The sequence below is a fragment of the Salvelinus sp. IW2-2015 genome, linkage group LG18 (assembly GCF_002910315.2).
Source record: "Salvelinus sp. IW2-2015 linkage group LG18, ASM291031v2, whole genome shotgun sequence".
Classification (NCBI taxonomy): domain Eukaryota; kingdom Metazoa; phylum Chordata; class Actinopteri; order Salmoniformes; family Salmonidae; genus Salvelinus; species Salvelinus sp. IW2-2015.
Genome location: NC_036858.1, coordinates 10,724,058 through 10,747,202, shown reverse-complemented (window position 1 = coordinate 10,747,202; position 23,145 = coordinate 10,724,058). Strand labels below are relative to the sequence as shown.

General features: G+C 42.5%; 2 protein-coding genes across 13 annotated transcripts; one reads left to right on the top strand and one right to left on the bottom strand.

Annotated features, from left to right (window-relative positions):
• Nucleotides 1-309: 309 nt before the first annotated feature.
• Nucleotides 310-9,754, bottom strand: msl1b (MSL complex subunit 1b). 9 transcript variants are annotated; one of them, XM_024007466.2, is made up of 10 exons: nucleotides 7,295-7,929; nucleotides 6,154-6,929; nucleotides 5,856-6,052; nucleotides 5,446-5,771; nucleotides 3,848-3,912; nucleotides 3,629-3,696; nucleotides 3,319-3,443; nucleotides 3,089-3,161; nucleotides 2,634-2,695; nucleotides 310-2,056 (listed from the first exon to the last, which is right to left on the bottom strand). In XM_024007466.2, coding segments are annotated over exons 2-10 (1,575 nt in total). In that variant the 5' UTR covers nucleotides 6,811-6,929; nucleotides 7,295-7,929; the 3' UTR covers nucleotides 310-2,054. The 9 variants fall into 9 exon arrangements, with proteins under 9 accessions (XP_023863234.1, XP_070304412.1, XP_070304413.1 ...); XM_070448311.1 differs by lacking the exon at nucleotides 7,295-7,929 and adding an exon at nucleotides 8,719-9,754 and having other exon boundaries at nucleotides 310-2,695; XM_070448312.1 differs by lacking the exon at nucleotides 7,295-7,929 and adding an exon at nucleotides 8,719-9,754 and having other exon boundaries at nucleotides 310-2,695; nucleotides 6,154-6,912.
• Nucleotides 8,189-22,163, top strand: gip (gastric inhibitory polypeptide). Of its 4 annotated transcripts, XM_070448314.1 has the most exons (9): nucleotides 8,189-8,495; nucleotides 8,595-8,649; nucleotides 18,930-19,060; nucleotides 20,200-20,238; nucleotides 20,952-21,000; nucleotides 21,237-21,332; nucleotides 21,451-21,588; nucleotides 21,731-21,827; nucleotides 21,954-22,163. In XM_070448314.1, exons 4-9 carry the CDS (start codon nucleotides 20,223-20,225, stop codon nucleotides 21,954-21,956), a joined length of 399 nt encoding a protein of 132 aa, XP_070304415.1. In that variant the 5' UTR covers nucleotides 8,189-8,495; nucleotides 8,595-8,649; nucleotides 18,930-19,060; nucleotides 20,200-20,222; the 3' UTR covers nucleotides 21,957-22,163. The 4 variants fall into 4 exon arrangements, with proteins under 4 accessions (XP_070304415.1, XP_023864096.1, XP_070304416.1 ...); XM_024008328.2 differs by lacking the exon at nucleotides 8,595-8,649; XM_070448315.1 differs by lacking the exon at nucleotides 8,595-8,649 and having other exon boundaries at nucleotides 20,865-21,332.
• Nucleotides 22,164-23,145: the final 982 nt, after the last annotated feature.

Here is a 23,145-nt window from a genome sequence, read left to right as displayed (position 1 = left end):
CCGTCTTCAATACCTAAAAATTTGCTAATTTTGATTCTCTAACCCCCATGACTACAACATTTGGCTAACAAGATCAATCTCATTTATGTAGTGGTAATACACTAAGCTCCCATGGTTTAACCTTGCTTAGAGGTTTTATAACCACTAGATTCACATAGCTGCTGCCTTGTTTCATGGTGTGTAATGTGTGCGCTTACATGGCCATGATGTTCAAACTCAATTATACTTTGGGGAAACCTGTTTTTTTTCACTACATTTCTCTCATGGATATGGCCTACCATTGTCAATCTACAAATCGAGAACTGAAGATTAAGCTCAAATTTTATTTTTATTCCAAAACAAACTTTTGTAAATTATTTCGTCAACATACAATCAATTATCATAGAACAATATTGAATGTACTCAACACAAACATTTAAATAATACAAAAATAAGCCATGTATTTCATATTTACAACATTTGTTCCTGAAAGCTATGTACAGAAGAACAATTTTGCGGTCTGTAGCGTCGGAGAGCCAGGAAGTCATTGAGCCAAAAGTAAAAATGTTGACGCGATAACACATGACAGAACACAAGCTTAACATCGCCAGCTGCTCGATGCCAATATCGTTAGATATAGCTAGCATTTAAGAGAAGGAAAATACCCAGCATTAAGTTTGAGTGCTCTAGCTYATTAGGCTACTCTAATGCCAACCCATGTTTTCTAAACCTCAGTTGTCTACTGCAATTTATTGTGATGTAATGGGGAAAAAAACATACTAAAATGAAAAACACGAGCAAATTCCTCACAGAGAATGTTCTAGAAACAAAGCAGTGCTTTTTGAAWAATGCAGCCAGAGTCATGCTTTCTAAATTAAATCAGATATTACTCTTCTCGGAATTGTACTCAAAATGTTTCATTTACAGATCTACCATGCTGATAGTTGATATCGCTTGGAACAGATTTGTCACTTCAAAAAAGACCATGCAGACTTGCATGATAAAATCTTGGGGGAAAAAAGAAGAATACTATAGAAGACCCATGGTTCTCAAATTAATTTAACAGCCAATTTTTTCTGCCAAGAAGTACTCAAACAACCAACTTCTCTTCATGATGCAAAGTATGGACAAATTTTAGCATCAGAAGAGGACATTTATCTCATATTTACTGCATTTGTGATTAAACATACATGCAGAGTGAGGATCAAACATATATCCACACTTTAGTGCACAATAATAAAACCTTTCGCTTGAAGCGGTGTCCACACAAGGAAATATTATTACAGTTAATACACAGACAGGGAAAATAGTTCAGAGTTTCAATCTAAGCAAAACACCGAGCATGTAAATGCCAATGGAGCTTCCAGCATACAGGGTTAGTTGTAGCAATGTGCATATTGTACAATTCAAGCATTGCCATTCAGTCAAATCAGAAAATATCACTTCTRTTAACTTGGGGACTGGGATCTAAAGGGTAAGTCAGGTTGACAACTATGTAATAATGTAGTAATAATAAAAAGTTACACATTTTAGTGATGATGCAGTAATTAAGTATTACATTACACCGAATTCCAAAACATTTGGAAAATGTTTGTGCTCCCCAGGTTTGCTTCACAGAACATGCTTATTACTATATAGTTACTTACTACAGACATTAAGTAACAGTTATGTTTTACCTTATAATCACTTAATTGTTAGTAGGGGGTCTGTTATCTAAGGGGGGGGGGGGCAGCTTTTCATTCCTTTTGAGTAGATTGGGCACCTAATTTACCATAGCTAGCCATTTTCTTTATCTCCAGCAGCTCCTTCTCCAGGCCAGCTGGCAAGTAACCACACGGGAATACAGTGGTTTACTTTCCCACAGACTACTGAGAGTGGTGCATGCTACACCACTGATAGCCTAAACCCACAAAATTTAACTTTTCACATCTGGTAAAGGAAGGGTGCGCTCTCTCTCTCTTTTGCATGACACACGCAGATACCACCTCACTTCCGACAGGTCCGGTGTGGTGTGTGTTTCTTGGGCACCTCAATGCGGCAGCGGCTTCGCTCGTCAAGCCAAGGCAGGTCAAAGTTCCTACAGAGGAAGACACAATTCAGCAATTGAAAAGTTGACTGGAGAAATCAGGGAAAGGGGAAGGTCACCGGGAAAATAGGACCCCTGTAACATGAAAAGCATTTCACATTGGGTTATCATTCAATTGGCACATCATGTGTAAATTGTTTTCAGCATGCAGACATGTTAATAATAATATTAATGACTGTTGGAATGGACAAATGTGTAACATTTCTTATCTAGGAAAGTGCATTATTGTATATATATATATATATATTTTTTTTTTTTGGTCAATTTTCTTTAAAGGATTAGCAAAACTACTGGTATTTAAATATCCAGTATCAATATTTACCCCTTCAGATTCTATGTTAAGTCCCTCACCATGTCTTCAAAATGGCATTAGCAATCATTCATGAGACCCTTTTTGAATTTACACCAGTGTGCATTCATATTAACCTGTTTTTCTAAATCATCTTCTTTGAGACCAGAGGAAAGAATAGGCAAGAAAATGATTGACTTTGAGACGAGTGTTTTGGGCGACAAATGTTCAGTTTACTTAACTTAAAAGACATACTTATGGGGAAGAATAAATACTTGCATTTTGATGAAAGGTCTTTCTGTGAAACTCGCCCTGCCCCGCCACCTGCACCATGGTACCATCTTGAAAAATAAATTATGCATAGTAATGGATGAACTCAAGCTAGTGGGCGTAATGATTTACATTCCTAACTTATCCCCTAACTCACTGTACAAAGAAATGTCCAGCGACAAGCCGAACAGAAAAATGAACCTATAGGAAAATGTCAAAACCTGACAAAAAAATAAAAAATWGACAAATAACATCTCTGCATATGAATGGTATATCACAAACTATATCCTTTGCATGAAAGATACATCTATGCATTTGTGTGTGTTTGGACCAGGTGCTTGGAAAAGGGTGCCATGATAAGATGATTCCGGCATGTTGAACTGAAACTACAACAAGTGTTGCAGAGAGAGAGAGGGAGAGAGACAGAACTACTGGTGGTGGAAATCATAAATACAAAGACTTACTGTTGAGTGAGCTTCGGCAATGGCCGGCCAAAGGCCACCACAGGTAGGAAAGGGGTGATGATTATGGACTCGACTAGAGAAGGGAAAGAAAAGGAATCAAGAGTGTCTGCGTACAATGAAAACGTCGCTCTGAAAACTTTTGCAACTAAATGACAGTATTAAATGTGGTGCAACARCATGGTTCTGAGAAAACAACATGTTTACACAGCAGATGAAGTGGCCAGTCATACCATCTTCAGTGTCCGGGTAAAACGACGAGACCTCTGGCTCACTTTCCTGGATCCCCTTCTTCTTGTTCATGCGCTGCTGCAGACGCTGAAACATGCGCTGCTCGCGGATACGCTGAATGTCCCATCTACAAAAAACAGGACAGTTACGGAGGGAAGATGAGAGCGCAAGGAAAGYATGAAAATGCTGGTGGCTCAATGTAGTAAATCAAGATTGAATTACACAAAAAACAAAAGGAGCCTTAGTGCGTGAGGATAAAGATGGTTCATGAGGCATTGAGATTAACTTCAAAGTCGTAAAACCCATTTGTACCTTTTTCTCCTCTTCTCATCCAACTCCAGCTTTGCATGTCGCTTTAAAAAGACACTGTCGTCCAACATCTTGGTATAATAACACAAAAACATGGTTGATGTGGTTAAGGACCATTTGCATGGACAAATGGGCGAGGTGAATAGTGTGGTAATACTTTATTTCTGACTTTATCTCTATACAATTCTGTAATTGTATAGCRTGTGCGCTCTCCTCTCTCACCTCTGGGATGACACTGGCAGCTTCCTCCTCCAAGGGCTCCATAATGTTTTCCCTCCAAGAGGGGACTGGAAGACAGAACAGTGTATACAGTGGCAAGAAAAAGTATGTGAACCCTTTGGAATTACTTGGATTTCTGCATAAATTGGTCATCAAATTTGATCTGATCATCTAAGTCACAACAATAGACAAACAGTGTTCTTAAACTAATAACACAAATTATTGTATTTTTCTTGTCTATATTGAATACATAATTTAAACATTCACAGTGTAGGTCGAAAAAAGTATGTCAACCCCTAAGCTAATGACTTCTCCAAAAGCTAATTGGAGTCAGGAGTCAGCTAACCTGGAGTCCAATCAATAAGACGAGATTGGAAATGTTGGTTAGAGCTGCCTAGCCCTATAAAAAAAACTCACAAAATGTGAGTTTTCCATTCACAAGAAGCATTGCCTGATGTGAACCATGTCTCGAACAAAAGATCTCAGAAGATCTAAGATTAACAATTGTTGACTTGCATAAAGCTGGAAAGAGTTACAAAAGTATCTCTAAAAGCCTTGATGTTCATCAGTRCACGGTAAGACAAATTGTCTACAAATGGAGAAAGTTCAGCACTGTTGCTTCTCTSCCTAGGAGTGGCCGTCCTGCAAAGATGACTGCAAGAGCACAGTACAGAATGCTCAATGTTAAGAAGTTAAGTTAAAAAGATTCGTAGTGTCAGCTACAGACCTACAGAAAACTCTGGAAAATGCTTACATCTCTGTTGACGAGTCTACGATACGTGAAACACTAAACAAGAATGGTGTTCATGGGAAGACACCACAGAAGAAGCCACTGCTGTCCAAGAAAACCATTGCTGCACGTCTGAAGCTCGCAAAAGAGCACCTGGATGTTCCATACCGCTTCTGGCAAAATATTCTGTGGACAGATTAAACTAAAGTTGAGTTGTTTGGAAGGAACACACAAGGCTATCTGTCTGCCAATTGAAGCTCAACAGAAGTTGGGTCATACAACAGGACACAGAAGCAAATCAACAACAGAATGGTTAAACAGAAGAAAATACGCCTTCTGGAGTGGCCCAGTCAGTCCTGACCTCAACCCGATTTAAAATGTTGTGGCATGACCTCGAGAGCGGTTCACACCAGACATCCTAAGAATATTGCTGAACTGAAACAGTTGTGTAAAGATGAATGGTCCAAAATTCCTCCTGACCGTTGTTCAGGTCTGATCCGCAACTGCAGAAAACATTTGGTTGAGTTTACTGTTGCCAAAGGAGAGTCAACTAGTTATTAAATCCAAGGCTTCACATACTTTTCCACCCTACACTGAATGTTTACAGTGTGTTCAATAAAGACATGAAAACGTATAATTGTGTGTTATTAGTTTAAGCAGACTGTCTATTGTTGTGACCTAGATGAAGATCAGATCAAATTTGATGACCAATTTATGCAGAAATCCAGGTATTTCCAAAGGGTTCACATAATTCTGTAAGAGACATAAGCCTAATTATGACTCTACTTGGATTTCTACTTCATTGTGAAGCAATACTACACAGCTTTACACTTAGAACTGAAAAACTGGCTTGTGTGGTGGGTCTACTCACTGGCCACAACCTCCTCTTTCTTTGGGGATGGCGATGGCTCGCGCTGGGGGGAGGGGGGAGGCTGATGCCAACGACACAGGTACATCTCAGTAGTCGACATGAAAGGGAGCTCCTCCATCCGAGCGGTGAGCTCCGGGTCCTCATTGCTCGATTGCAGAGTACCCCTCTCTACCGCTGACCGACCAAACCCTGTCTTCTCTGGGGTCTCTTTATTGCGCAGCTCCCTCTGTGGAGAGCCAGCTCCACACTCTGACTTAGAGGCGGTGAACTTGGAGCCTTTGCCTCCTCGTGACTTCTGGATTTTGGAGTCCAGGAAGCAAAATTTCCTGCATGGGCAGAGCAGAGATATTAGTGAATGAAAGATAGTTTGACTAAGAAGTGAATGCATTGTAGTATTTGGGATGTGTTACCTTTTGAGGCCTTTGCCTCCTCGGCTGAAGGGGAGTGACCTAGGGGTGGGAGTCTGGGGGCTGTCACCCACTTCTAGATCCCACAGGTCCTCTTTATCTGGGGTCCAGGGCTCTAGCGGCTGAAATAGGCGCTTATCACGTGGGTCTTTCCTCGTCAGCTGCAAACGGCGCTCCATACGCTCAATACGCGCCAGCAACTGTGTATGCAGACATGTTTTTATAAATGATTTGGTTCTAAAGAAATGACAGACTTACTGTCATCTAAAAACAATTAGACACTTCCAGATACCGTGCATACCGTCTCTTTGTCCGCTTTCAGSTCATCTATCTCCTTGTCCTTGGACTGCAGCTGTTGTTGCTGTTGTTCAATCAAGTCCAGCTGAAGCAGGAGAATCTGCTGGAGGCAGGTGGCCTGTGTGTGAGGGTTAGCAGGGGTTTTCCTGATGTTCCTCCACTTGCCCTCTGTGCTGAGCTCAATGGATGCAGTGTTGACAACTCCTCCAGGGGAGACCCCTCTGGTGCTCTCATCAGTACCAGCATCCTTYGAGTTATTGTTTGAAACCAACTCTGTATTATCCATACGGTCACTCAGAATGAGTTTACCTTTAATTGGGATTCCCTCACCCCCCATTTGTCTGACGGAAGATGACAGCACCCCTGTGCTTTCCCAATTGTCGCCTTGAACCAGTGCCCCTTCCGCTTTATTTTGAGTAGCCACTGGGGTCCGAATGATGTAATTCTGGTCTAGGAGCTTTGTTTTGCTGAGGAGCTCCCCTCCAGTCTTGTGGATTGCCCCATGTACGTCATGGACATCAATGACAAAGTCACAGGATTCTCTCTTGATGGTTATGGAATTCACGACGTTTGCAGTTCCCACGTGTGATTTGTCAAAGTCAAGTTTCTCTGTGTCCAGCTTAAATCCTGCATTAGCAAACAAAGTTGATCTCATAGTCATGGCGAATAAAACGCAGGTGTTATTGAACTAACATGACAGAATAACTGCTTGTCTTGCAAAGCAGTCAAGTGTCATTGGAGTCTATTTTCTGTTTCATTGAGCCTGGATCAGACTCAGTCCTGTAACAGAAAGAAGTGTTTATCAGTATTGAAACCATTATAATTAACAGTTAATGGGTCTAAATAACAGATGAAAAGTGCTAGCTAGCTACGCTGGGCACCATGTTGCTCCATCACTGGAAAACTCGACACTAGCTACTTCAACTGACTGACGCATAAAATACTGCACTGCGTCTGACTGCTGGGCTTCATTTTTACCAGTTAGACATCAAAAAACACACACAATTTCAGCTAGCTAACTTACTAACTGTACGGGACAAACAAGGTAACAAAACTCTCCCAGCATCTAGTTAGCATTTAGCTAGCTAACTTGCTACGTAGGGTCTATTATTTTACGATCGGATAAAAATATATAGTTTGCACACCCTCATGGTCCTGCAGAAATGTTTGGTAGCTAGCCAATTATATTGCAAGCCAAGAGGACGCGCGGGGATATCGTTTGGCTAGAGTGGCTCGTGCTTTAACAAGTGATAGCACTTCGACATTTCCTCCATTTTAGTCCTGCACGCATTGATGAAAAACATAGTACAGTCCCCTTTCTGTGTTTGCAAACATTGCCGCACGAGGGCGATAAGCGCAAATTGGTGGGAGAACAAGGGGGAGTTCTTATAGAACGCCAGCAAAAAAGCCTCTATTTACATGTTGCATATGAGTGCATTTCACACTACTTTTGGATTTTAAGGCTCGTATTAATGTACTGCTTAATATAATGTTTGGGTCACCATCAGAAATTAACCGCATTATACTTTTTTTAAAACACTTCAACCAATAAAATGGCTCTTCAGCTAGCCTTTGCTAGCCTATCAATGAGCGTTAGCATTCTAGCTAACAACTTCTCCATCCAAAAGTTATTTTGCCAAGATCATAACCAAATATAATCTTAGCGACTGTTCAAGCAAGAATCAAAACATCATTGTAAGCGTATGAGAAGCCAAAAAAGCCATTTTGTTTAGAAGTAATAACGTAAATCTAGGCTGTTGAACGGGTGCAGCTTTGGCTTTCTTACAGCTGTGCGTGACGTCACTGTGTCGTGTACTGGAAAAGGGTCACAGTACTGACTCGCATGCGATAGGGATTTAGAGGACCTATGTAACACACCCTACTGAAAATAAGTTATCATAGTTTCAAATAGCATGGTATTTTGTGTTATCCTTAATTTTCGAACGTCAGTTCGTTAATTTTCCAATTTTGCTCACTTTTTTTATTTTTATTGTCCCCATAATTGCGCATGCGTAATTACGCCAAATGTATAGGGAAGAATGAAGTCGCAGAAAAGCTTCAGTAGGGAGCATTGAGCCGGAAACGCTTAAAAGACACACCCTCGTCCACTTGCCCTCTTAATGCACTTGGGGGAACCCACGTCGCCATCTTGGAGGACGGTCCAAATGATTAGCCAAGCAAGTGAAGTTTGTAACGTAAGCCCACGTTTTCAGTCGGCTTTGCGAGTGTACAATTATGTTCACTTCGAGGCCTGATACTCCCCATAATTCAATTCGCGACGATTGTACTTCCATTAAGAAAAGTCCGCGAAAACTTAAACATCAATGGAAAAGTCAACATACAAGTGTAAGTAAAAACTAATGCAAATAAGTAAAATTGTGRTACTAATTAACATGACGGCACAAACACGTCTCGTAAAGTTAATGTTTGGTTCTCTTTTGGCAGACAATTCCTTCAGAAGTTCCAGCTAGGCAGGCTAATATTTGCTAGCTGTCATACAGTAGGTGTATATTAAATTATTTAATATAAGCAGACATGCCKACAATTGATTGCAGCACAAAGCACCCACCAGTTACAGGTGGATGAAAACAATCATGGGATGGAGGGAATTTCCAGCCAAGGGTGGTCCATTTAAAAATAATTCCTCTCACCCTGCAAGTGCATACTCATCTGACGTCATGAAACGTCATCAGAAGTGTCCACTTAATTTGAGGGCGGAGGGGATATGATGGGTCTTAAGTCTTTGGACCCCGACCCAGGGTTTGTCCAGTGTTTAACCATATTGACCTCTGTCAGAGCAATAGATCACGTGTAAACTCATTACATGAAGGGCCGAGTCTACATTCCAAACACTTAAGACACACCCCCTCGACCTTCTAGCCTGAAGTCCAACGCGCTATCTACTGTTCCGCAAAAAGTATGCTCGAGCGGGAGAGTCGATATCAGCGCTTATAAACTCAGGGTTGTTACACTACGCCCTCCTTTCAAAGAGCGCGTCCTCGCGCTAGCTTGCGTCTTACAGGAACGCGCTCACCGGCCAAGCACACGCACTGTCGTGGATGCAAGGTCCGATCCCACTTCTGACACCAATGTAATGAAACAGCAGGGAGCAGGTCTCGAACCCTCGACATTCTAGCCCGAAGTCCAGCGCGCTATCGACTGTGCCGCAAAAGGATGCTCGAGCGGCAGAGTCGATATCAGCACTGATAAACCCAGGGTGGTGACAATATACACCTACTGTATGATAGCTAGAAAATTAATGAGCCAACTAATGTTAGCCTGTCTAGATGGAACTTCCGAAGGAAAATGTTTTCTACAACTTCCAAAAGRTAACCAAACAAAAACATTACCAGACGTGTTTMTGCATTAGCACAATTTAACTTATTTACATGCGTTTTTACTTACACTTMTATGTTGACTCAATATTGACGTTTAAGTTTTGGCTGACTCCTTAGCGGATGTACAAACATTGCAAATTGAATTATGGGGCCTTTCAGGCACCGAAGGGAACATAATTGTACACTCGCTAACTCTATTAAAGCTGAGGGGCTTAAATTGCAAATTTCCCTTGCTTGGCTAATCATTTGGACCGACGACAAATATGGCCGTGGAGATTCGCCCGAGGGTGTGTCTTTTATAAGTTTGAAACGCGTAGAGTGTCTGCAGGTCTTAGCTCCTCCCTTGTACTTGATTGATGAATTCCTGTCACCTGGGTTGTCTTGATTGAAAGGAAAAACCTGTGGACACTTGGCCCTCCATGGATTGAGTTTGACACCCCTGATATATACTGAACAAAAATATCAACGCAACATTCAACAATTTCAAAGATTTTACTGAGTTACAATTCATAACGGGAAATCAGTCAATTGAAATTCTTTAGTCCCTAATCTACGAGTTTCACATGACTGGGATGCATACAGTACCAGTCAAATATTTGGACACACCTACTCATTCCTGGGTTTTTCTTTATTTTTACTATTTTCTACATTGTAGAATAGTAGTGAATACATTAAAACTATGAAATAACACATATGGAATCATGTAGTAACCAAAAAAGTGTTAAATTAAAATATTTGAGATTTTTAAAAGTAGCCACCCTTTGCCTTGATGACAGCTTTGCATTCTCTCTTCATGAGGTAGTCACCTGGAATGCTTTTAAATTAACAGGTGTGCCTTGTTAAAAGTTAATTTGTGGAATTTGAGCCAATCAGTTGTGTTGTGACAAGATAGGGGTGGTATAAAGAAGGTAGAACTYTTTGGTTAAAGACCAAGTCCATATTATGGCAAGAACAGCTCAAATAAGTAAAGTCCATCATTACAGGTCAGTCAATTTGAAAAATTTCAAMAACTTTGAAAGTTTCTTCAAGTGCAGTCGCACAAACCATCAAMCGCTATGATAAAACTGGCTCTCATGAGGACCGCCACAGGAAAGGAAGACCCAGCGTTACCTCTGATGCGGAGGATAAATTCATTAGAGTTAAATGCTCCTCAGATTGCAGCCCAAATAAATGCTTCACAGAGTTCAAGTAACAGACACATGTCAACATTAACTGTTCAGAGGAGACTGTAAATCAGGCCTTCATGGTRGAATTGCTGCAAAGAAACCACTACTAAAGGACACCAATAAGAAGAGACTTGATTGGGCCAAGAAACATGAACAATGGACATTAGACCGGTGGACATCTGTCCTTTGGTCTGATGAGTCCAAATTTGAGATTTTTGGTTCCAACCGCAATGTCTTTGTGAGACGCAGAGTAGATGAACGGATGATCTCCGCATGTGTGGTTCCCACCGTGGCGCATGGAGGAGGAGGTGTGGGGGTGCTTTGCTTGTGACACTGATTTATTTAGAATTCAAGGCACATTTAACCAGCATGGTCACCACAGCATTCTGCAGTGATACACCATCCCATCTGGTTTGCGCTTAGTGGGACTATCATTTGTTTTTCAACAGGACAATGACCCAACACACCTCAAGGCTGTGTAAGGGCTATTTGACCAAGAAGGGGAATGATGGAGTGCTGCATCAGATGACCTGGCCTCCACAATCACCTGACCTCAACCCAATTGAGATGGTTTGGGATGAGTTGGACCGCAGAGTGAAGGAAAAGCAGCATTTGTGGGAACTTCTTCAAGACTGTTGGAAAAGCATTCCAGGTGAAGCTGGTTGAGATAATGCCAAGAGTGTGCAAAGCTGTCATTAAGGCAAAGGGTGGCTACTTTTAAGAATCTCAAATATATTTACATTTAACTTTATTGGTTACTACATGATTCCATATGTGTTATTGCATAGTTTTGATGTCTTCCCTATTATTATACAATGTAGAAAATAGCAACAAATAAACCTTGAATGAGTAGGTGTGTCCAAACTTTTGACTGGTACTGTATATGCATCTCTCGGTCACAGTTACCTTAAAAGAAATGGGCCTCGGGATCTCGTCATGGTATTTCTGTGCATTCATATTGCCATAGATAAAATGCAATTGTGTTCGTTGTCCGGAGCACTTTCCTGCCCATACCATAACGGAAGTTAAGAATGTAACTATGGTTCTACGAATACCTGGAAGACCGTCAGTACAGTTGAAAGTACAGTTTAAGTCAGAAGTTGACATACACCTTAGCCAAATACATTTAAACTCAGTTTTTCACAATTCCTGACATTTAATCCTAGTAAATATTCCTGTCTTAGGTCAGTTAGGAATACCACTTTATTTTAAGAATGTTTAATGTCAGGATAATAGTAGAGAGAATGATTTATTTCAGCTTTTATTTATTTKATCACATTCCCAGTGGGTCAGAAGTTTACATACACTCAATTAGTATTTGGTGGCATTACCTTTAAATTGTTAAACTTGGGTCAAACGTTTCAGGTAGCCTTCCACAATAAGTTGGGTGAATTTTGGCCCATTCCTCCTGACAGAGCTGGTGTAACTGAGTCAGGTTTGTAGGCCTCCTTGCTCACACACTCTTTTTCAGTTATGCCCACAGAGTTTCTGTAGGATTGAGGTCAGGGCTTTGTGATGGCCACTCCAATACCTTGACTTTGTTATCCTTAAGCCATTTTTGCACAACTTTGGAAGTATGCTTGGGGTCATTGTCCATTTGAGAGAACCCATTTGCGACCAAGAGTTTAACTTCCTGACTGATGTCTTGAGATGTTGCTTCAATATATTCACATCATTTTCTTTCCTCATAATGCCATTATTTTGTGAAGTGCACCAATCCCTCCTGCAGCAAAGCACCCCCACAACATGATGCTGCCACCCTCGTGCTCACGTTGGGATGGTGTTCTTCGGCTTGCAAGCCTCCCCCTTTTTCCTCAACAAAACAATGGTCATTATGGCCAAATAGTCTATTTTTGTTTCATCAGACCAGAGGACATTTCTCCAAAAAGTACGATCTTTGTTCTCATGTGCAGTTGCAAACCGTAGTCTGGCTTTTTTATGGCGGTTTTGGAGCAATGGCTTCTTCCTTGCTGAGCGGCCTTTCAGTTATGTCGATAAAGGACTCGTTTTAATGTGGATATAGATACTTTTGTACCCGTTTCCTCCAGCATCTTCACAAGGTCCTTTGCTGTTGTTCTGAGATTGATTTGCACTTTTCGCCCCAAAGTACGTTAATCTCTAGAGACAGAAGGCGTCTCCTTCCTGAGCGGTATGATGGCTGCATGTCCCATGTGGTATACTTGCGTACTATTTGTTTGTACAGATGAGCGTGGTACCTTCAGGTGGTTTGGAAATTGCTCCCAAGGATGAACCAGACTTGTGGAGGTTTACAATTTTTCTGAGTTCTTGGCTGATTTCTTTGATTTCCCATGATGTCAAGCAAAGAGGCACTGAGTTTGAAGGTAAGCCTTGAAATACATCCACAGGTACACCTCCAATTGACTCAAATTATGTCAAATTATGTCAATTAGCCTATCAGAAGCTTCTAAAGCCATGACATCATTTTCTGGAATTTTCCAAAAAGGCACAGTCAACTTAGTGTATGTAAACTTCTGACCCACTGGAATTGTGATACAGTGAATTATAAGTGAAATAACCTGTCTGTAAACAATTGTTGGAAAAATMACTTGTGTCATGCACAAAGTAGATGTCCTAACCGACTTTCCAAAACTATAGTTTGTTAACAAGAAATTTGTGGAATGGTTGAAAACAAGTTTTAATGACGCCAACCTAAGCGTATGTAAACTTCAGACTTCAACTGTATGTATTATATCCCTCGCTCTCCGCGTTGGTCAAGTAATAATAACAACAATATCACGCCAATGACGTGACAGCGTGGGAGGATGTGCCCCGCGGTTCATGTAAAACCGTACGTCAGACCACACACTGTCTCAGAGAATCTTCTCGCCCAAAATGTTCAGAGTGACAGGAAAGTACTGACAGACTTCCAGGTATTCGTAGAACCATAGTTACATTCGCAACTTCCGTTCTATTTCATACCTTTCAGACCGTCCGTACGGTTGAAAGTATGGATGACTCATACCAACAATTGCACTACTAACCTCTAATTAATGCACCAGTGCTACTAGAAGAATGGCAGAGCCCATGGTATGGTAGGATGAAACGTTGACCTTGTAAAATCTTGAGAACGTGCAGGGCGACAACCAGGTAGCAACTGCACATATCTCATTCAGGGGGACGCCTCACAGCGCAGCCCAGGATGTGGCGACACTTCTGGTCGAGTGACATATCACACCTTCTGGGACAGGGAGCCCTACACCCTTGTAGGCCTGAGTGATGATATCCACAACCCAGTGTGAAAGCCTCTGCTTGGACAATGCAAGTCCTCTTGACTTCTCACAGAAACAGCTGGTCTGACTTCCTGTAGTGCTCCGAGGCTTACATATAGCGTTTGAGGGAACGGACTGGACACAGGAGATTTGCTCACTCCTCCTCCACATTCTGGAAAGGATGGGGGCAGTAGGCCGCCAGCTCGATGGCTTGATTGATGTGAAGGGGTGATAAAACCTTAGGCAAAAAGGCTGGATTGGTCTATAAGGTCAAATAATACTAGTGGCAGGTACCAGAATGCTGCGCGGACGGTCCTGGGGGGATGCAGCTGGCGGACACCTTGTAAGAATTGGCAGATAAGGTATTGGGCCCCTGCCGATTTTCCATCAATGCGTAAATAGTTAGCCGATATGGCTGAGGCATACACCTTCAAGGTAGAGGCAGAGTGACCGAAGTCCAATAGTTTCTGAAGGAAGGTACAGAGCAGGACACTGGTTCCTCCACCCTGGTACAGCACCATTCTGTTAACAGCTTCCAGCGACTAGCATACATTCTCCTGGTCGATGGGGCTCTGGCATTCTGTAACATCTCGATAATAGCAGGATCGCAGCCGATCAGTAGAGGGTCGGGCTCTTCAGAGGCCACACCRATAGCTGTAATTTGTCTGGGCTGGGATGCCATATCCTGCCGTCCAACTGTGAGAGCAGGTCCTGTCTGTAAGGGAGCTGCCATGGCTCTCCCTCCAGAAGACTGAGGAGGGTTGGAAACCAGGGTCTCGCTGGCCATCTGGGGGCTACAAGCAGAAGTCTGTGCTGAGCCTGAAAGACCCTGTGCAGCGTTACTAAGAGTGGTCCGAGGGAAAGCATTTAGTAGGCCCTCTGGCCATGTGTAAGCTAAGGCGTCCATGACCAGGTGCTCRTGAATTCTTCCAGAGAGAACCAGAGGGAGCAATGGGATGTCCATATCAAGAGTTGTTGGGCCACCTGTAGGAGCGTACAGACCTTGTTCCCCCTTGATGGTTGATGTGGAACACTGTCAATGTATTGTCTGATTGTATCAGAACATGTTTGTGTTTGAGAACCGGCAGAAAGTGATTCAGGGCGAGGTAAACTGTCTGAAGTTCTAGAAAGTTGATGTTCTCTTTCCTCCAGCGGGGGCACCTCTCTCCCCTTAATAAACTGTGTTGCCACACTGCTCCCCAGCCTGGTAGTGAAGCGTCGGCCGTGACTACTTCCCGACTTGCCGGAATCGTTCCGAAAGGGACACCTGTAGTCAGGTAGGCTCTCTTCCTCCACAGCCACAGAGTAGAGTAGCACGCCCATGTCACCTGTATTTAGGTGTTTCTGTCCCACTTGGGGTCCAAGCGGAGGTCATTGAACCACACTTGTAGTGGCCTTAAAGAAAGCAGGCCTAACGGTGTCACCGCAGAGGTCTCTGCGAGCATGCCCATCAGTTGTTGGAACGTCCATACTTTCACCAATGCATTCAACTGGAATTGTTTCAGAAGAAGAAGAATGCTGTCCTTGCGCTGAGGTGTTATACATGCCCTCATAGTGCGGGAGTTCAGAGCCATGCCAATAAAGGTGACCTCTCGGCTTGGTGTGACGTTGCTCTTTTCGTTGTTCACGGTAAGACCCAGTGCAGTGACATGGGTTAGTGTCAGTGCTGTGCCTTTGGCCGCACACTCGCAAGCGGGGGCGCAGATGAGCCAGTCATCGAGGTAAGAAAGGARCTTGATCCCCTGTAGGTGGATTGAACTCAGGGTTGCACTCACGCATCTTGTGAAGACGCGAGGAGCTAGAGAGAGACCGAAGGGTAATACCGCAAACTGGTATGCCTGGCCCTGGAAGGTGAACTGCAGAAAACGCCAGTGTTCCAGTAACACAGGAATGTGAAAGTAAGCATCTTTTAAGTCTGTGGCTACGGTCTGTAGAATGTCGACCTTCCGCAAAATGTCAAAGGGGAGAACTTTTAGGAAAACATTGAACCATTTTAAATCCAGGACTGGACAGAACCCTCTGTCTTTCTTCGGAACCAGGCAATAGGTTGAGTAAAAGCCATCTTGRTCTTCTGATGTTTTTACTCTTGTGATCACGCCCTTCTCCAGGAGAGATGTAATCTACTGGTTGAGGGTGCAAGCTTTCAGGGGTTCTGTGACTGAAGTCATTCTGATCACTGAGAATGGTGGGGGCTGGCGTCGGAACTGCAGCCTGTACCCTTGTGAGAGGGTCATCACCACCCATGGGTCTGAGGAGTGGGATGCCCAGTAGGTCAGGMGCTGCTGGGTAAATCGGCCCCGCCATTCAGTTTCTGCCCCCACGCCTGTTTGTTGGGTTGGGGGGGGCTGACCACGACCACGGCCTCTTGAGGTTTGGGGTTGTGGCTGCATCGCCATCAGGGTCTGTCAAACACCTGTGTTAGGCTGGTGGTAGGACCAAGGGTGTGGGCCGAATGAGAGCGGCAAGGTTCATGCGCGTCAGGCCTCCCTCTGCCACGACTCTGCGATGCCTGGTGTGTGGGCTGTGGGTTCCAAAGCGGTGTAGCCTGACTCAGCTGTTTTCTATGTTTGATGGCCCGCTCAGCCATCGGGCCACAGAGCAGGCGAGGGACCACTGGGAGCTTTCTCAGCGTCTGTCTGGAGTCATCGGACATTGAGGCTTGGGCGAGCCAGACCTGGCGACGAGGCACAACAAGGGTGGACATCAGTCTGCCTAGCTCTCTGGTTATGAACGCAAARGCTTGAAGAGATGCGTCAMTCAGGTTGCAGAGGTCCAGGTCTGCGTGCTCCGGTTGGAGCATTCTGTTCTGTGCTAGCATTAGCACTGAGAGGGTGTTCTCAATGCGGGCCACTGTGTCGTAGGCCCGTGACAGTAGCTCACCTCTGGCCCTGTCGTCTGGGGCAGCGGGCGTCATCCTTCAGTGCTTCATCTGGGGAGAGCATTAGCTCTACTATGCATTCATCCACCTTAGGCATATGGTCCAGCCCATGTTGTTTTGCGTTGCGCATGGCAGATAGCYTCCTACTGTCCTTGCCCACGGGTCAGCCCAGCATCTCTGAAGCTCRGTAAGAAAAGCTGGTGAAGGTGGCAGACTGAACGGTGTAGCTCCCGGGGCCTTCTTAAAGAATGTGTTAGCTATAGGGCCTGTGGCTTGAGGGTCATCAAGATTTAGCCTAGCTAAGGCCGCGCGTAGTGAGGCATAGCTTTCTTCTGACTCTGCGTGATCAGAGTCTCGGAATGACTCCTCTGACCCATCTTTAGCATTGAGACTGAATGGGTCCACAACACTGGTTGGCACCTCCTTCACCATGTTGGGCGTATCATCATCCTGGACACTAAAGTGCCGGTTGGATGCCCGAGTGGACAGCAGGTCATCATCCCAGCTATCAGAGTCCTCTGTTGCGTCCCCCATGCTGGAGGGTGTGCTAGAGGGTCCCGACTCAGGGAGCTTGAAGGAATGCAAAAGTGTTTTAGCTGCTCTATCTCAGAGGATAAGGAATCGACCTTCCGAGTGAGGCTCTTATTTTTTTACTTTTTTACCGGGGAGCGCCATCAGTTTCGCCGGACACTGGTAAATTATCTGTGAAAACCAGGCCCTCAACTCTAGCTAGCCACACTTCCCTCACCTTCACAGTCAGGATGGCGCAGTTAATGCAGGGGTCAGAAAGGGCCTCACGCAGGTGGCCAACGCCTAGGCAGGTGGGGCACAGGTCATGACCATCTTCTACTTGTAGTTCAGCTCCACAAGAGGAGCAGCAATGCACGCCCAGCATCATGGTGATGCGGTGTTCTCTCAGTTCAGAATGTGAAGAAAGTCAATTATAACATATGTCTTATGTGATACACTGATTCATCAAATTAACTAATATAATAGTAACCAGAGACTGTATACAACAGCTACCACAATACACAGTAAGGGTAGAGAGCTACAATAATCTGGCGGGAGCAGTACAGCACCTGCAAAATAATTTTGGGTAAGGCGAGGTAAAGTATGATCACAGGGTTGGAGCAGGAGAGATATTATGTTTAAACATAGGCTTATTTATGCGAAACACGTACAAATGGCTGTCGTTTGGTAAGCCAAGGTGACAACATYCAGTGGCAGCTAGGTGGAGTTGGTAAACTAGCTGACGACACACAGTGGCTAGCTAGCTTGTACCATGCTAGTAATAACAGGGGGAGGCCATCCGAATCCCACGTTTTATAGCTGGCCAGGCTAACAACCTTCCAAGAAGGGACAGCCAGCGAAAAATACGGAGCGAAGGGGTTGGTAATGTTCTGTAGTTGCGCCGTGATTGGCTCAGTGTTCTTTCACTCATGGGGAAACTATGTCACCACAAAATCTACAGGAGAGCTCAAAAATTCAAGCCCCTTTGGTGTAGCCATAGAGTTACATTGGAAGTGCCCATCCAAGAAGGCTCAAGGTCATTGGCCACAGATAAAATTATGTCAAATCACTTTATATCAACATTAGCTTTGATTGGACTGATCATGTCAACATCATACTTTCAAAATCTTAACTAGCAAGCTAGCAGTTATCATCATGAATCAAGTCTACAATCTACTGGCAAATTTTTTAAGAMAAATTATAGATAAKACTTATCGGTGCTCATCGATCATTGGACATAAACATTAGACAACAAGTTGTAAATCACAAGTTCAACAATAAGTAGTTTGGAAGGAATCAGTGGCTAACTGCAAGCATTGCAAAGCAATCACTAGCCAGCTATTCAGTGGAGTGGATGTGTGGTCCAAGTCTGGGTTTAAGGATCTCTTTTCCAAACTTAAAAGGATAAACATATAAAAAACATATATAAAACATATTCTGCTGCTTTCAAAACAACTGGAAACTCTGAACTGGGAAATATCAGACTTCAGTMAGTTCAAGACAACTGGGAACTTTGAAAAAAATGACCTCCGACTGGGAAAATATGTTTTGAACTGTCATCCAACTCGGCATTCCAAATCGGGAACTCGGCCTTCTTTCTAGAGCTCCGACCTGAAGGTTACTAACGTCATGATTAAACCTTGTTTTTTCCCCCGCAGAGTTCCCAATTGTCTTGAAASCACCATAAATCCAGAGAATGTCAGACTTTGATGACAAAGTTTGATGACAAAATTTGCCCATGAAGGACCGCCGCGCCACCTTCCTTTTCAAGTGAGCACAGCACAACAAGGTGAGTACAAAAATGTCTTGTTTGCTGCTGCATAAATTATGTACTATGCCAGGGAGATATGTATACCGTAGCTAAGAAAGTAATACTAAGTGTATGTTGTGTAGTAAGCTGTTAGTAGCCCATGTGCCTTACCCTAATAATRTGGTCCCCTTTCACCTCATAATTTGGCCTACTGTTCTGACTTGGTGGTGCAAATGTAGCCTATAGCCTGTTTTAGAGAAATGTCATKATTGAATATTGTAAGAGCTTTCATTGTCTGCTTACAGTGGTCTCCAAAATTACTGGCACCCCTGACTGGCAATGCACAAACAATACTTAAAAAAATATAAACAATATAATTATAGAGAGAAACTCAAAATACCAACATGTGAGAAATACTGCATTTTATTAATGTTTCAATGGAACCAACCAAAATAATTTATTGATTTAATAAATTAAAAATCAATGTCCTCCAAATCAAGGTTTCACAATTAATGGCACCCTTAAAGATTATTGTAAATAACATCTACCAAAATTAAACCACAATATGCCCCCTTTATTTATCGTACGGTTCTGACTTGGTGTACAGGGAGAATACTGTAAGAACGGTCCATGTTCTGAATTCTGTCGCTGTACATTTCAAAAGTGCTGAACAAATAGGTATATTGACTACGTCCATCCTAGCTCGATCATTAATGTCTTAATCGAAATTATGTATTGTCATCCCCTTATGCCATCATTTGTACATCTCAGTTATCAGTAGAAACCACATTTGTTTAAGCAAGTAAACCATATCAGCTAAATGAGGCTGAATTAAATGTTTTTCTGCCAGACAAGGCTCCGCTGATAGCCAGGTGTAACAGTGGTAAGGTGTTGGGACTGCTTTCGGGACTCTGCTGTTGGGACAGCTTTATGTAGGCCCTAACAGTTAGTGGGCACCGTTTGTCACTTGTATAGTCCAATTAATGTATTGTTTAGGGTTGTATTGTGTTATGTAGTGGATTTGCTGGGATGCGTCTAAAAGCATTTTTTTTTTTGCCCCGCCAAGATTTACATGCTAAAATCGCCACTMGTCAGGTGATTCACTTCAATCACCAATATGTCACACTTGTGTGCTCTTTATCCTGTACTCATAAACATTTCCATGTTTTTGCTTTTAGGGATGAATACGAGGGCTTAGTTGATGTTCGGCTGGCAAGGTAGAGACGTGTTTTCTGCTTTCTCTGTGATGCATATTATTTAAAAAAAAAAATTCTTCTGCATTGTTAGGAAGGGCCCGTAAGTAAGCATTTCACTGTTAGTTTACACCTGTTGTTAACAAAGTATGTGACAAATACAATTTCATTCGATATTGTGAGAGACAGGTGGGTTTAGCCTGGTCACTCCTTTAGCAACCTAAAATGACCATGATGAATAAAAAACAAACAGTAACAGCATTAGCATATTTACCATTACACCATCGTTCATAGTTAAGACAAATCATGTTTTCCGATRTCAAGGACCATTTTAGATTTAAATTTAGCTACACGTAACCCAAAACAGGTTACAGCATTAAAYACATTCACCTTTTACTTCATTCCCTTATCTTCTAGTTTGACCATTAAGCTGTTCACGTCTCAATTGTTTCCCATCTAGCACCATTCAGATTAGCCTAATAGCCCAGAAAGGTWTCCACTGATCATATTAAGGGTAGTTACCTCCAATCTAGAGAACAATTTTAAACATCCTATTATTTTACTCAGTGAGGAAAAACAGGCTTAAAAGTTTTGAATTTATTAGAAAGCTTGCTTATCGGAAGTATGTGTATATTATTGCCCTAATGTAGTGGAACTAAGGTGTTATTCCTGTTGATATGCCGGTGTTGCCACAAATCACCTCTGAGAAACTGTATAAAAGGACCAATGTCTTGTAGCAATTCACAAAAAGCCTGCATCTCTCACTGAAGAATATCCATTCACAAGGTAAGATAGTTTTCAAAATATACCCTTCCAGTATTCTGTTGTTCCAACTATACATTTCTACTTAATACATGCAATCTTGTGTCTAGCTTACTGTATGTGTAATACATTTACAGAAATATAACAGTTATTTAGAAATATAAAGGCATCCCTGTATTGTAAGTGTAAGACATTCTCCACAATTGCAGTTTTTTTTCTCTTCCTGACTTTCTCTGACTCTCGCTTCTCTCCTCGTTTAGTTTTGTCACCATGAAGGTAGCTTTGTTTTCACTGGTGCTTCTCTGCCTGGCTGGGATGCTGCATGCTGAAGTCCTGTCCCAGTCTGACGAGAACAGGTAAGATTCCCATCCTGCGTTTGCGATGTCTGATCATATTTCATTTTGATTTTGAGTCCCCTGCATTATCAAATATGTCCATTCCTCTCGCATGTTTGTGTTCATGTCTGCTTGTTAGTCTCACAGAAAATGGACAGGGTTTGGGGAGAAGATATGCAGAGTCAACCATCGCCAGTGACATGAGCAAAATCATGGACTCCATGGTGCAGAAGAATTTTGTCAACTTCCTGCTCAACCAGAGAGAGAAAAAGAGCATGTAAGTCAAATTGGCTTTGAAATTACTATAATTACTGCAGTTCAGAACTTGAGATATGCAGAAGCTGAATCGGAGAGATATGCAGAAGCGGAGAGCAAATTCAGCCACTGGCAACGATAATAATAAAATAAAACTGTCATAGGTCTAATGTCACTCCAGAGGAAGATCCAGAGGCTCGCCTGTACAACAATCTCCTGAAAATGCTTGCACTGTGCATTCGCAGCAAGGGACAGATCCATGTGAGTTCATTCTGTGAACTACTTTAATATAGTAAATATAGTAAATTGTTGCCAAATTATTGGTTGTGTCATATTGTTTTTATTATAATATTTTCACATTTGTTTCCTCACTACAACCGAACACAGTGATGTTTTGAAGAATATCAACAAATGATCAACATAGGTGGGAGAGTAATGCAAAGAAGTCAACCAAAACATTATGACAATTTGGAGGAAAATGTATGCTTTCTATTTTTGTGTACACAATATATATTGTAAAGTTAGAAATATGAATCCAGCATGTCTGAAGTTTTTCATAAATATTTGCTAAGGGGAAATAAAATAGCTTGAAGTAAAAAACAAAAATTGGCCTCACTGAGTTGTTAATTGCATCTAGCATTTTGCATGAGATAAACATTTCACAAAAGTAAAATCTTGAATTGCAATATTTTCACAAATGTTCAAATTTTTCACAAATGTCACACCTTAAAGAGTCCTACTGGTCATATTGAAAGAATAACAAGGTCCTTTGCGTAGCTTGAGAGGAGGCTTCATATACAGAGCATTCGGAAAGTATTCAGACCCCTTGACTTTTCCTACATTTTCTTACGTTACAGCCTTATTCCAAAATTGGTTTCATTCWTTTTCCCCCTCATCAATCTACACAAACGTATTACATTTTTGCAAATGTATTAAAAATAAAAAACAGAAATACTTTATTTACATAAGTATTCAGACCCTTTGCTATGAGACTCGAAATTGAGCTCAGGTGCATCTTGTTTCCATTGATCATCCTTAAGATGTTTCTACAACTTGATTGGAGTCCACCTGTGCTAAATTCAATTGATTGGAAATTATTTGGAAAGGCACACAACTGTCTATATAAGGTCCCACAGTTCATGTCAGAGCAAAAACCAAGCCGTGAGGTCGAAGGAATTGTCCGTAGAGCTCCGAGACAGGATGTGTCAAGGCACAGATTTGGGGAAGGGTACCAAAAAAATGTCTGCAGCGTTGAAGGTCCCCAAGAACACAGTGTCCTCCATCATTCTTAAATGGTAGAAATTTGGAACCACCAAGACTCTTCCTAGAGCTGGCCGGCCGGCCAAACTYAGCAATCGGGGGGAGGGCCTTGGTCAGGGAGGTGACTAAGACCCCAATGGTCAGTGGTTAAAAACAAATGGCAAGAGTTGTGGAACAGGGAGAGAAAGGGAAGACACCTGTATAAGATCCAGGAAAAGTTGGGGGCAGGGAGATCCTCAGGCCAAGAGAGAAGGGAGGAAAGTGTAATCAGAAGGCTGAGACTGCGACACACAGGGCTCAATAGTACCATGAAATTGGT